Below are 13,957 nucleotides of genomic sequence, written 5' to 3'. Positions count from 1 at the left end.
TAAAAAAATAAAAAATAAAACAGACATGTGAGAAAAACATAACTGTCTCCCATTCTGAAGAGGCTTAGAAAAACTATTTGCCCAAGACCACATAGCCAATAAGTACAAGAACTTAGATGTGAACCCGTGCCTCTAAAATCCATGCCTTTAACCACAACCACGTAGCCAGTTTTACATGGAAGATGGCCTCCTGTAAAGTTGGATTATACCTCAAATTAAATTAGCAATATTAAACCCAGATGTGATATATTCTAAGGGCTTTTGGTATGGTTTGGAGTTTCTTAGTACAGAAACATTTAAAGAAACCAAAGAAGGATGCTGACCGATGTGGTTAAGTAACACATTTGCTGAGCACGTGTTTTGTGAAAAGGCCCTTGAGGAGGTTACAATCTAGTTGGGGAGCTCAGTCATAAGCAGGTGAAAAGTTCTTCACTGAGCTATCCACAGTAGCCCAGGGGGACTACTAGAAGCCCAGTATCAGGAGCAAGCAGTTCCTGCAGGAGGGGTGGGATAGAGGCTTGCTTCCTGGAGGAAGAAGAGGCAAATCATAAAATGTACTAAGAGTGGGTAGAACATTCCAGATCAAGAAATGGTGCGAGCTGGAGCAGAAAAGGCAGTTTGAAGACAATCCATGAGCAGAATTTTGTTTACATTATTTTTTATTACATGATTAATATCATTATACATGTCCACTGTAGAGAAAATAGAAGATGCAAATTTTTTAAAAAACTATAAATGCTCTATAAGGCAACAAGCCAAAGATTCTTTTGATGTCTTTTCTTTGAGGATTTATTCTAAGTATACTGCATGTCTATTTATGTAGACATAAGCATGTTTGTTTATATGTGTTTCATTTTATATTTACACATCTACACATGCATATATATCTTTATATATACATATTCATATGCACATTTATAAAATACTGATAATGTTTGTGGAGCCACAGGCACAAAATTACCATCTCTCCTTCATCATCCCCCAAGTCCACACCCAGGATGCACATACTGAAAAGGACGGTGTGGAAAATTTTTAATAACATAGAAAAATATTCTAATATGTTGTTGAGCGAAAAGAGCAGGTTATAGTATATACCGTGTGATCCCATAAATACTCAAAGATAATTCGCCATGTATATGCCTGTATTCTAAAACTCAGAGAAAAAAGGCTGGAAGGAAAATCTCAACAAATCAACCTAGGAGTGGAACCCTTGGGTGATATTATCTTATCTATGCTTGTAAGATTTTCCAAATTGTCCCTGCTCAGCATGCATTATTTTGTAATGAAAAAAAAAAAAATCGATGCAATGAAAGGTAAGCCAGGTAAAAGCGCCCCAGTGAATTCAAATCCGGCCCTGAATGTTCAGCTCAAGAATCATCCTGGGTTTCTGAAGAGCTAAAACCGGATTAGCATTGACCATTAAGCAGAGAAAGCAAGGCTCGAGTATTGGCCAAGCCCCCACTTCAAGGGTTTGATTGGAATCTGCCTCCCGCGTCTGCCGGGGAGGCGTCGGGCGGGTGGGTCAGGTGTAGCGCGAGCTCGTACGCCCAGAGGGCTGGAGGGGGCCCCACGCGGCGCTCCCTCGGGCCCCGCCCAGCCGCCACCATCTTAACGCCGCCCCCCGCCGGCTGCAAAGCGCCCGCGGCCGGATCGCGAGGCGGAGGACTGCGCAAAGCCGGCTCCGAAGCCTTCCCCCTCCACACCGCCCTGCGGCCGCTCGCGCCGCGGCTCTCTCGGCAGCATCCCCGCGCCGGCGGGCCGGGCCGTGGGCACCCGCGCGAGGGGGCAAAGCCGCCCGCTGCCCGCCGCCGCCGGGAAGGAGCTTCGTCATGCCCGGCGCCCAGCAGCGCTTCGCCAAGTTTCACCTTCGGTGACACAACTTTTCCGTGTTTCTTTTTTAGGCAGCCGCCGCATCACGAGGCTAATGAGCACACTGAGGTTTGTAATAAAGCCGCCTGCCAGATCCACGGCGACCGAGGGACGCTGGTAGCCAGAACGTTCAGCGCTCCCCGTCCGGTTCCCAGCTAGTCGCCCAACGAACCTTCCCCGGACTGCCAGCCGCGAGGAGGAGCCTCCGGCCCTGTTTCCAGAAGGGCTCACCTCGTCCTCGGTGCTCTGCAGACCACGCGCAAATCCAAGCTCTTGGAAGTCTTAATGTTCAAAAAACACCCCCAGCGGGAGAGGCAGGCAGACACACAGAGAATCAAAGTCAAAGGCAAAATAAGCAGGTCAATTCATAATGCTTTCAAAGTCATGCTTGGAAAAAGATTCTGAAAATATCTATAGGCATATTCAAGAACAGCACTCAGCCTGCCTGCCTTAGGTGGTTTACTTCTGCTTTTAACAGCAAGCGAAATATTTTAAGGACTTGATCTCTTTACTAACCCCCAGTTCAAGAGCTGTAGAAATCCTACCTCCATAATTTGGAGGGATTTTTGAGATCTGGGTTTCCTGTTATTAAACTTACCTATAACCATGCACTACAGCCGGCCCTGTTAATTACGGCTGTTAAACATAGGTTCTGCAGCACAGAGAACTACATGATTCCTAACTTTGAGAACTATAATTAATATGCTCGTTCAAGGCTGTGTCTCCATTAACAAGATATATTTTTGGAAATATTATCTAACTGAAGGCAGCATAAATAGTAAAAAATAAGTAAATAGATAAAGCTCGCACTTTTTTTATTTTGCCATTTAAAATGAGTTATATAAGAAGTAGTGGAAAACCTCTTCCCGAGAAGCTACACTTTAAAGGGTGGATTTCTTCACTCAAGTTAATATAGCTATCAAGGGAGAAAATGCAGAAATGAGATTCCTCCCCTGAGCCCAGTATACCCTAAGGAACCCCATTCAGCTAATGAAACCACTGACATCTGTTGACAAGGGAGGGAGGGGAGGAGAGAAAAGGAGAGAGGGAGCTCTAGAGAGGGAGGGAGAGAGAATGGGGTAGGGTTGAGAAAGAGAAGGAAATGAGACAGATGATTCTGATGAGAGGCAGACTGAAAGCATATGCCACGTAATAGGGGGAAAAAAATAAACAACTGGAAGTTTCGCCCAGCAGTGAATTAAGAGGAAGTGTAATCTTTAGAACACAGGTGAAACAAATTCCCAGACACAGTTCTGTAGAAAAGCACCATTCCTTTCAAACCACAGATGCTTAAGTCCTGCAAGTCGTAGTCATGGCCAACTGAGGGAGGATATGCTGTGAAAAGTAAAGAGTCAGAACGTCAAGGCCAAAGGGAAAAGGAAGGGCTGCTGTAAGAGGTAGGACTGAGTTCCTTTCACCTCTACGCTCCCAGGCTGGGAAGAGCCACTCAAACAGGTGTTCGGAGATTCTTTCAGCTGTCAGAGGACCAGAGCCCTGGAGCTGCCATGCACGTGTGCCTAGGCACCCTTCTCCACCGCGTCACTGGCAAACTGGAAATAATATTGTCTTTCTGCAAACCGAAATGAAAGAATCCCCAGTGTTGCTTAAGGAGCACTATGACACAGTGGTTAAGAGGCGGGTTTGAGGGGCACCTGGGTGGCTCAGTTGACTCGATTTGATGTCATGATCTCAGGCTCTTTGCTGGGCGTGGAGCCTGCTTAAGAGTCTCTCTCTCTCCCTCTGCCCCTCCCCCCCCCAAAAAAGAGAGGTGGATTTGAAGTCAGTCCAGCATGGCTCAAAACCTCACTCCACCATCTTGCTAGCTGAGTGACCTCAGACTGGCCTTAGTCTCTGGGCCTGTTTCTTCATCTGTCGAATGGGAATATTAATAATATGTATGTCTATCCTTGATAGAATGTTAGGAAGATTTCAGGAGCTACATCATGTCAAATCCCTTAGTACTTAGAAAAACTATTAACACCCTAACCAAAATTCCTTCCTCACTCAACCAACCTAGATGCCAAAAAGTCAACCGGACATTAATTCCTTTGGGTTAAAGGGCCGCCTCTGGCAATTCTTATTTAAAATGTAAATATCCCCAGGCATCTATCAGATTAAACCAAAGTGAAACAGTGACAGAGCCATTCTGTAACACACAGCTTTGATATGACAACAAACTGGAAATGAACAGAGCACAGGACCAATGAGTTCTGCTACATGCATTCCACAATCATTCACTAATTACTACAATGCCAATCACTGCGCTAGGTACAACCCACTAGCTACATGACCTCATAACGCTATAATAGATCTGTAAGCTTCAATTTTCTCATCTCTAAAGCCCGTAAACACTAATCGCTACTTTCTTTGGCTGTCAGGAAGATTAAATGAGATATATGTAAAAATAATATATGCTTACTAAGTAAGTACTCAATAATTTAGAAACTACTATAGTAATGAGAACTAGGATAATTACTGTCATTGTTATCAGATGAAGATCCCAGGGCACCTGGGTGCCTCAGTTGTTAAGTGACTGCCTTTGGCTCAGGTCATGATCCCAGGGACATGGAATAGAGCCCCCACATTAGGCTCCCTGCTCAGCAGGAAGCCTGCTTCTCCCTCTCCACCTGCCCCACTCCCCCTGCTTGTATTCCCTCTCTCACTCAATCTCTCTTTGTCAAATAAATAAATAAAATCTTTAAAAAATTAAAAATTAAAAAAAAATTTTAAATGATGATGCAACATACCCCTGCTTAAAAGAATTCCTTACCTTTCTGGGAACATTCAACAAATACTCCTTATGGGCCAGCCAAATACAAGACCCTGTTGAGTGCCCGTGTGTGTGTGTGTGTGTGTGTGTGTGTGTGTATGTAAGTGAGAAAGGAAGCTTCCTGAAAGGAGAGGTGACTAGCTGTCAGAAACTGCATGATTTCACTGATATTAAATTCAGTAACAGGCAAAACTAAAAGTATGATGACAAAACTCAAAAGAGAAGCTGCCTCTGAAGAGGGAATGACAAGAAAGGAAAATGAGAGCACTCCCTGGGGGGATGAAAATATTCTATAACTTGATTTTGATACTTGATTACATGGGTGTAAACATTTGTCAAAATTAATCAAGAGGCACGCTTAAGATTTGTGTAAGTTACTGTGTGTAATCTGCAATTACACAAAAGGAAATTGGGTTTCTGCTATTTTTTTAATTAACTATTTTCGGGGTGCCTGGGTGACTCCATCAGTTAAGTGTCTGCCTTCAGCTCACGTTATGATCCTGGGGTCCTGGGATCAAACCCTGCATGGGGCTCCCTCCCTCTGGCTATCTCACTCACTCACAAATAAATAAATAAATAAATAAATTTTAAAAGGTTTTATTTATTTATTTATTTGACAGACAGAGATCACAAGTAGGCAGAGAGAAAGAGGAGGAAGCAGGCTCCCTGCGGAGCAGAGAGCCTGATGTGAGGCTTGATCCCAGGACCCTGGGATCATGACCTGAGCCAAAGGCAGAGGCTTTAACCCACTGAGCCACCCAGGCGCCCCTAAATAAAATCTTTTTTTAAAATTAACCTTTTTTTTTTTTAAGATTTTATTTATCAGAGAGAGAGATGGGGAGAGAGCGAGCACAGGCAGACAGAATGGCAAGCAGAGGCAGAGGGAGAAGCAGGCTCCCTGCTGAGCAAGGAGCCCGATGTGGGACTCGATCACAGGACTCTGGGATCATGACCTGAGCCGAAGGCAGCTGCTTAACCAACTGAGCCACCCAGGCGTCCCAAAAATTAACCTTTCTTTTTTTTTAAAGATTTTATTTATTTATTTGACAGATCACAAGTAGGCAGAGAGAGAGGAGGAAGCAGGCTCCCAGCTGAGCAGAGAGCCCAATGCGGAGCTCGATCCCAGGACCCCAGGATCATGACCTGAGCTAAAGGCAGAGGCTTTAACCCACTGAGCCACACAGGCACCCCTAAAAATGAACTATTTTCTAATTTGACCTCTGATCAGGCCTGCCTTTCACCTGAAGATTTTTTTTTTCTTTCTTCCCAGGCCCTCCTGACAGAATCCAGAAAGAATGGACATGTACACCTGAGAATTCCTTTAGGCCAAATAGTGACTGTCCGAACAGTATCTGATTGAGGTCTCTGCAGAGAGGTCTCAGCAGGCAGGCCAAGCAAGCAACCCAGCTCATCCCAGCCCTACTGCACCTTCTAGAATGTCAACCGGAACCTTACACCAACAGAAGCCAAGGGTGCTGCCAGAGTTTAAAAGAACAAGGACACCTACTACTGGCTGCCCCTTGCCTCAGGAGAAGGTCATCAGCCAGTGAGGCTAAAACCATTTCCATTTGAAAGTCGATGTGGAAAAGTAATTACAAAGGGCAGAGGCACAAAGACTAGGGCAAAAGGACTGCCTTGGTTTACAAAAATCTCAACACACAGTAATTGTAATCTGGGCTTCTTGTCTCTTACAAACCCTGATTCTTAATACACTAGCCCCCATTTCCATCATGCCCCAAGAACCAAGAATATATCTCTTTTCTAATCTGAAACTCCCGTTTTCAGTGTTAATACCCCGGAAAACACTGCTTTAGAGGAAAAAGAAACGGCCTCCAACCCAAGGGGAAATGAGACCTGCAGGCTGGAGAGGTCGTCATAATGATCACTATAGGCTATTTCACCTTCTCTAGGAAATTAATACCTTTACCCAGAAATCCACACCCCCAATGAATGTCTCATCAAGATATTGCATTCACCAAAGTGACAAAAATGCCACAGTAAAAAAAAAACAAAACAATGTCAGATATCTGATTCAGGGGAGTTTGTAGAACCAGTATGTCACAAACAGATAAGCGGCATTTCAAGTTGGTGAGGACTAAGTTGAATCATTTCTCAGTACGGTGAACCTGAAGCCCACTCCTCAGCCCATGCTGAGAAATCCTGGAGCTAATGTGTCTTCTGGAGAGCCAAAAAGAAACTGGTGACTGTGGACAATGATTTATGCGGACCTCTGTCTTCTCTGCTAAATGCAAAAACCATAGTACGTACCTAATCTTTACATTTCATGGAGCATAGTAAGCTTGGCAAAGTGACAGACGTGTGGGACCCCCTCCACCCGCAGTACTTTAATTCATGGGGATTTTTCTCTTTGAATTGTTTAATCGTGGCAATTATTTTCTATTCCTTTCAAATTTCTCAACTCCGAAAATATAAGCCATAATGAAGCAGACACTAGAAAGCCTTTTTATTGGATATATTTGAAGAGCTGCAACACATTCTGGTGGTTCTGTGTTGATTGTAATTCCCAGAATGAGGAGTTGATTTAAACATCAAACAGCACAGCTGCAAAGAGACCTGGGATGTTAACAGTTTCATCTCCCCACTCATTGCCTCACAACTCAGCCCTCCAGTTTACCAGCCAACCCCGACCCCCATGCCATCCCCTGTTCCAGTCCTGTTCTCGGGGCCACCATAGGCGCGGACCTCAGCCCTTTCCCCTTGGCCCCACAGCTCACTTTCTGCTACTCACCCGGGCCCCAACCCCCAGTCCATTCCCACTCCATCGCCACCCACATCTCCACCGTGCGGACACACACCCTAGCCCCTTTAATGATCTGAACTGTACCAGAAAGAGACTTAGAGGAAGGAACACTCCGTAAGAAGATACAGCGACCCTAACCCATGCCCCAACGTGTTCCTCCTTCTCCCTTCAGCCTCTGCCAATCACAAAGCAGCACGCCACTAGAAACCACAATGAAGAGGACTTCTGCACCTATCCCCAAGAACCGACTGACATTTCTGATTCGACTGACATTTCTGATTCAAGATGTTCTTGGACACACACCCTCACCAAGGTGGTGATCACTGGCCTCGGCACAGAAGAAAACGCAGGGCTTACGACACTCCATAAAACCAATGGGCCACTGGCCCATAATGATTTAACCACAAGGTGAAAAAACAAGTCCCTACATGAGTAATAGGTAGATTATGATGGTCAGTTTTTAGTAAGACGTCACCAGCGTCATGATTTCTTGTGGGTAAAATACCTCTGAACACCTGCTTTGCCTGGCCCAAATCCGAGAAAGGCACTTGATGGAAGCTATTACAGTAATCCCCCAAGACCGAGATGATCTTTTGGAATGGCATTCGGGGTTCAATACTTGATATGCTGGCTGCCGGACCACAAGGGCCTGTCCTTAGGTATGGTTAGAGAGGCTATTGGAAACGGCCGGGAAGGAAGCAGAAACTGAGCCGTGCCCCGAAATGCACGCGGGCACCACAGTCCATTACAGCAACAACTGTGCGAGGCGCTGGTTTCTTGGACTATGTGTGGAATTGTCCTCCATCACCCGCCGCCAGCAGAAGCCCAGCCTGACGCTATCATGGACTGTCTTCCCAAGAGAACCCACAGCCCACATCACAGGGCCTTGAAATTTGCCTGGCTGAGCTGGCTGTCCACAAGCACAGGGGGCAAAGGTGGCTGAAAACACAGACCCAACCCCAGACAGGTAGCTGCAAGCCAAATGGCGGTTTTGAAATCAGGAACTGGCTAGCATTTTTACTCAATCCAGGGATGATTTGGTTTCATCTGGAGCAGGCTACATACATGTTTTCTGAATGCCACGTAACACTGTTGCAGGGAAGCAGACACAGCCTTAACTGAGGGCTTTTCCGACAGAGAACTGCCGAGAGAAGATTTTACGTGACAAGGTAGAGGAGCGAGTCAAAGCTAAGTGAATATCGCTTTGAACAAACAAATGTTACACTTTCTTCTTCTACGAAATGGAAATAGGTCCTTCGGTTTGTTCAGGAAGCCGGGTGCTGCTAACTATATATACACATCGGCCAAATTAAAAGTTTATGTAAAGCCTAAAGAAAGGCACAAAAGGTGATTTGCTACACAAGAGGCCATTTTCATAGTTTCAAATAAAATCAAGATTCCCACCCTCCCAGGAAGAAGACAGACGATCTCATCTGGCTCGTTATTAAAAGATTATCAAAAAGATTATTGCCCATCACTGAGACTGGTCTTAACCTCAATGAGTCCAAGAGAACGTCATTTAAAGACAATTGGCAATTTGTGTGTCTGAATGAAATATGGGGGAAAGCCATATTTCATTCGCAGCATGACATAACTTACTTATTACCTACTATTTGTGGTTAAAAACTCTAGAAGCACTATATTATAGTCTTCTAGGCTGTGGGCATGAACCCCAGATGATGAGGTGCAGGCTGAATTTAAATGAACAGTAGCTCTGAAAACAGATTATGAAGTTCATTCAAATAATTGACTTGATTCAATCATTGACACACTGTTGCTCAAAATCAGATGTGTGGATATTCAGAGTATCCAGTAAATGTTCAATCCTGTATCTTGCCATGTTGCAAAGAGTGTGCTCATGAGTCCCTTAAACTTAAAAAAAAAAAAATTTCAAAAATAACCCATACATAGGAAATTTGTAAAAAAAACCAAACCTCTTCATGAATATGATCAGAAAACTTTATTGGTTAAAATAGAAATAAACCTGGTATCTTTCATCTCTAACATAAAAAGTAGTCTTTAAAATTTGGCCACATAAGGCTTTTAACATACTTGAAAGGAGAAAAAGCTAACTATTACGCATTGACTATTTTCAAAATGCTCTAAATTCAACAACCAACAGAGGCAGAAATGGAACTCCCGCTCTCAGCAGCCATAAGAGTCCCATCTCCTGGGGAAAGTAAACTCCTTTCTTAAAAGTTGTCTTATAAAATTACTTTAATTTCTCCTAATTACAACCATAATTCCAAATGCTAATTATATAATTCCTACAGAGAGGTATTCGGTTTCAAATGTGGTGAGTCAACGCAAGAAAATGTTATGACATATGCCCAGTAAAAAAATTCATTATTGAGTTACAGAGACCTGTCCTAATGCTTCCAGACTTGTTACCCCATTTTGGACAATTGCAAATAATACTCCTAAGACAGCAACTCACTTTCCATGAATGAATTTGGATTCAAGGCCCTCCCAAAGGCAGCCTGAAATAAACCTTAGGTAACCACCTGCTGGAAGTCAGGAACCAAAGTTCCAGAAACAAACCTGAAGTACTCCCAGATTCAGAAGGGGAATCATCGGGCTAGATCAATTGGGGGCTACAATCTGAGGGGTTTGAAGCGGCAGGGGGTGGGAGGTTGGGGGAACCAGGTGGTGGGTATTAGAGAGGGCACGGATTGCATGGAGCACTGGGTGTGCTGCAAAAACAATCAATACCGTTATGCTGAAAATAAATAAATATATATATATATATATATATATTTTTTTTTTTTTTAAACTGGGGGCTACGGCCCTCCAATGCAGTTACCTCTCTGGGCCCTCCCGGTAAAACAAAATCTTTTAAGGAATCTGAAGTCATTTTCTCTTAAACGTATGAATGCCTGTCTAAGACTACCTACGATGAGGAAAGCTCTGGAAATGCACACCCAGAGTTCTACTTTCTAAGTGTTTCAATTCATCTGCGTGCTTCGAACAGCCAGCACCTATGAGGAGGTCGGAAGGGGCTCAACTCCAGCCTGCAGCCAGGCCAGTGACAACATCCTCCCTTAGGACAACAGATCTGTACCCACCACAAACTTGCCAGCCTTTCCTCCACGCTTTGCCTAATTGGAAGAGATCGACTCCATTTAAAAACAAGGATAAAGGCCCTGAGCTGAAGACTTTGACAACTTTCAGCTGGGGAGGGCTGGTGCTGCCCTAGCATCTGGGGAGGGGGGGGGGTTCTGAGAAGCCAGAAGGAGGCGATGATAAAAAGGGATAGGGACAGAGTGGGAGGGAAGGGGGCCACAGGGTTCCCGGGAAGAATTAGGGGCCCGTGAATGAAAGCTGGGGCTCCCTCCCTGCAGCCCCACTTCTGCAGCGTGGACTGGGATCAGAGCGCCTGGGGCCCTCAGAACCAGTCCAGCCCACTCCAGGCGTCTGCTTCGGAGCCACCCCGGACACTTGCATCTAAGGAACCTGCCGTTTCCCGACTGCTCTTACCACACCCCTCTCTGCGCCTCTCCCTGAACCCGGGTCTCCCAGGATGCTGGTCTCCAGCTGACACTCCGGAGCTAAGCCGGGTCCTTAGCCAGGCGAAGGCTAGTGCTGGCGGAGGTCAGGAGGAACCCCCCCATTCCCTCTTCCGAGTTCTCCCGGGTGGGAGCCCTGCTCTGCTGCGCCTCCCCAACCCGCCGGTGGGAGGCCCCAGGCCGAGAGGCACACTCCGGGGGACAGGCAGCCGGGCTCCCCGGGCCAGGTGGCTGAACCCCAGAGAGCAGAGGGAGGGGACTGTCCTCTCCCGCGGAGGCCCGCTCCCGCTGGGCACTAGTGGCAAGGGGACAGCAGCCTTTGTTCTCCAGGGGCTTGGCGAGGCTGCGCTGCCGAGGCGCAGCGCGGGCGGCGCCGGGGCACCGGGATTGCTCACTTTTGCACGCGGCGTGTGGAAGGCTGCAAGCTCCTGCCTTCTGGGGAGGGGTTAGAGAGTTGGGGGGCAGAGGGGTGTGAGAGGGAAAGGAGCGTGGGGGGAGGGGTTTTACGTCTCGGCCAGGCTCTTTGTTTGCATTGGGGGCGGGGAGAGGGGGTTGAAGGTGGATTCGAGCTTGGGTTTCTGAGGGGGGCAGATTCCTGAGTATGTCACCATGTTGCACCCGCGCAGCACACATATGCACACTCGCGCACACGCACACACATGCACTCGCACGGAGAGGCGGCCGGCCGGTAGCCGGCAGCGCTGTTCCCGGCGCTCTGGGCTGCAGCAGCTCCGGTCGCCCGCAGCGCCACCACGGTGCGTCCAGAGGGGGAGTGGAAGAGGCTGGAGGCACTCGCGGGGCGACAATTCCACGAGGAAGGAGGGAAAGTGGTGCCACCCCAGGCCCCCCAGCGGGCCCCCCCCCGTTTCTCGCCCGGGGTCGCAGAGGTCACGGGCAGCTTAGGCTCCGGCAGGGGAGGCAGGGAGCTGCCGAAGGGCGGCGCGCACGCGAGGGGGCGAGAAAAACCAAGGGAAGGGAAGCCGGCGGGCGGACTTACCCTTAGAAGCATCTTTCTCCTCTTTGGGCTTGGTCACCTTTCCACTCATAGATCCCAGCTTGCTTGACAAGGGTCGCCCAGGAGACGGAAGTCCTCGCCGAGCGGGCCGGACTTCGGAGAGCGCTTAGGGGCGGCAAGTCGCGACCGCGAGCTCCCCTCGGTGTGGCTCGGGGCGGGATCCGCTTTTCCCCAGCGCTGCCGCCGCCGCCGCTGCCTGCGAGAGAGTGGGGAGGAAAGCAGAGGGGTGAAGGAGGAGCCGCCGCCGCCGCTGCCGCCGCCGCCGCCGCGAGCCCGAGCGCCCGGCCGCGGGAGGAGCCGCTCGCCTTGCTCCAGAAGTGAAGAGACAAAGCGGCGCGGCGCTCCCTCCGCGCCCCGCGCCCGCCGCGCTCGCCGCTCCCGCCCGCCCGCCCGGGGCCGCCGAGAGGTGCGGCCGGGGCTCCCGGCTCCGCCGCCGGCCTCCCCGGGCTCCGCGCGGGCCGCTCTCCGGGCCGGCGCTGGCCGCGCGGGGAATTGCCTGGGTGGGCTGCCCGCGCGCCGGCTGGAGGCTTCCCCCCCACCCCCCGCCTCTCTCAATCCGCTGCGGGCCGCCAACTCAATCGAAATAAAAACCCGAGGAAGGTTGAAAAAAAAAAAAATCAAAACAAAGACGAAAATATTCACTTAAAAATAACGAGCCTCCCCGAAAGGGAAATGTTTGAACATGTGATGAGCAACGTGTGAGCCTGTTACACCGCAGAGCCGCGCCGCTCCTCGCCCGCGGAGAATCGAGAGGGGAGGGTCGCCCCTTTCTTTCCGTGTAATCGATTTCCAGGTTGCTATTCTTTTGCCAAAAGGGGGGGGGGCCGAGGGGCTCGCGGGCGGAGGAGCGGGAACCGACGGCCCTTACCTGCTCTCTCCCTACACCCACACCCCCTCGGAGCTCGCCCGCTCCCTCGCTCGCGCTCTCCTTCCCGAGAACTCTCCGGTCCCAGAGAGCCGCGAATTCAGCCCGCGGCACATTCTATATAAACGGCAAGGTGTGGGCACGCGGGGGCGGGGGCCGGCGAGGGCGGGGCGCACGGAGCCGCCTGCCGGCTGTAGTAAGACGAGAGCTCGGCAGGGGCGCGCCGACGTCAGCCGCCGGCTGGCAGAACCCCGGCGAGCCCAACGGGGAGCGCGGAGCGGGCAAGCGCGGCGGCCGGGCGTCCCCCCACCCCCACCCCACTCCCCGGCCCCTCCTGGGCAGGCCCGGCCCGCGGGCGCCGCCGGAGCGGGCTCGCACCGTCGGCCGCCGAGACCGAAGCCCGTCGCGCGCCCCTGCCCACCCCCACCCAGTCCCGGCGAGGCCCCTCGGCTCCCAGCACCTGCCGGTACCCCCCGGCGCCGCCCGGGCCCGCGCTCGTCGTCACCTACACTTTGGGGACTCCGCTGCTGGCAGCTGCCTGCACCGAGCGGTGGAATCTCAGTCCGGGAAGTCGGCGACTTCTCGCCTCTGGCCAGCTGCCCAAGTTGAGACAGCCGGGCTCTCCGGGCAGGAGGAAGGGCGCGCTGGGATCTGAGTGGCACTGGGGCAGAGAGTGAAACTGACCGCGGCGGCTGCCGCCTCCCACCGCCACCCCCTCACGCAGGCCCCTCCTCCTAGGGCTGATCGCTCTGGTTGGCAAACTGGGCGCGAAGAGTGCCCACCATCCGGGAGAACCAACCCCAAGCAAAGGGAGTGAGGTGGCACTGGGGGCGAGGGCTGGAGAGGGGTAAGTGGGATCGGCATGTCGCTTAGGGCATGCTAGTGACAAAGCACAGGGAAGGTCCCCGAAGATTTGAACTAGAAGAAAAAGTGCTTTAAGATTGTACAAGGGAGGGGACCGATCGCGGAGGAGAAAGGGACAAGGGAAGGAGGGGACAGCGTAGTCAGAATCAACCCCGGGGCGATCTGGGAAACCCTTTCGCGATGCCCCTTTTTGGGCGCGCGGATACTCCAAAGCTCGGCGCGCGGTTGAGGGGTTGGGGTGGCCTGGCCGCTAGCATGACCTGGTCCTCAGAGGCGTCCATTAATCAGACCAGAGGCTCCAGCCAGG

At 50.0% G+C, this 13,957-nt stretch overlaps 1 protein-coding gene across 4 annotated transcripts in view; it reads right to left on the bottom strand.

Moving 5' to 3' along the window:
* The window catches only part of FGF13 (fibroblast growth factor 13), a 475,115-nt gene extending 461,648 nt beyond the window's left edge, over positions 1 to 13,467 (bottom strand). For 2 of the 4 annotated variants that reach the window (XM_082717579.1, XM_082717581.1), the window contains exons 1-2: positions 13,296 to 13,467; positions 11,904 to 12,117 (exon numbers count right to left, since the gene is read on the bottom strand). In XM_082717579.1, coding sequence (XP_082573705.1) covers positions 11,904 to 11,952 — 49 coding nt within the window. In that variant the 5' untranslated portion in view covers positions 11,953 to 12,117; positions 13,296 to 13,467. Of the gene's footprint in view, positions 1 to 11,903; positions 12,118 to 12,789; positions 12,918 to 13,295 lie in introns of those variants that run through there. The other 2 variants (XM_082717580.1, XM_082717582.1) reach the window with 1 other exon arrangement.
* Between the last annotated feature and the right edge of the window lie 490 nt (positions 13,468 to 13,957).

This window comes from Mustela nivalis (assembly GCF_964662115.1).
Source record: "Mustela nivalis genome assembly, chromosome: X".
Taxonomy (NCBI): domain Eukaryota; kingdom Metazoa; phylum Chordata; class Mammalia; order Carnivora; family Mustelidae; genus Mustela; species Mustela nivalis.
Note: the sequence above shows the minus strand (reverse complement) of the source record. Positions and strands in the feature narration are given on the sequence as shown.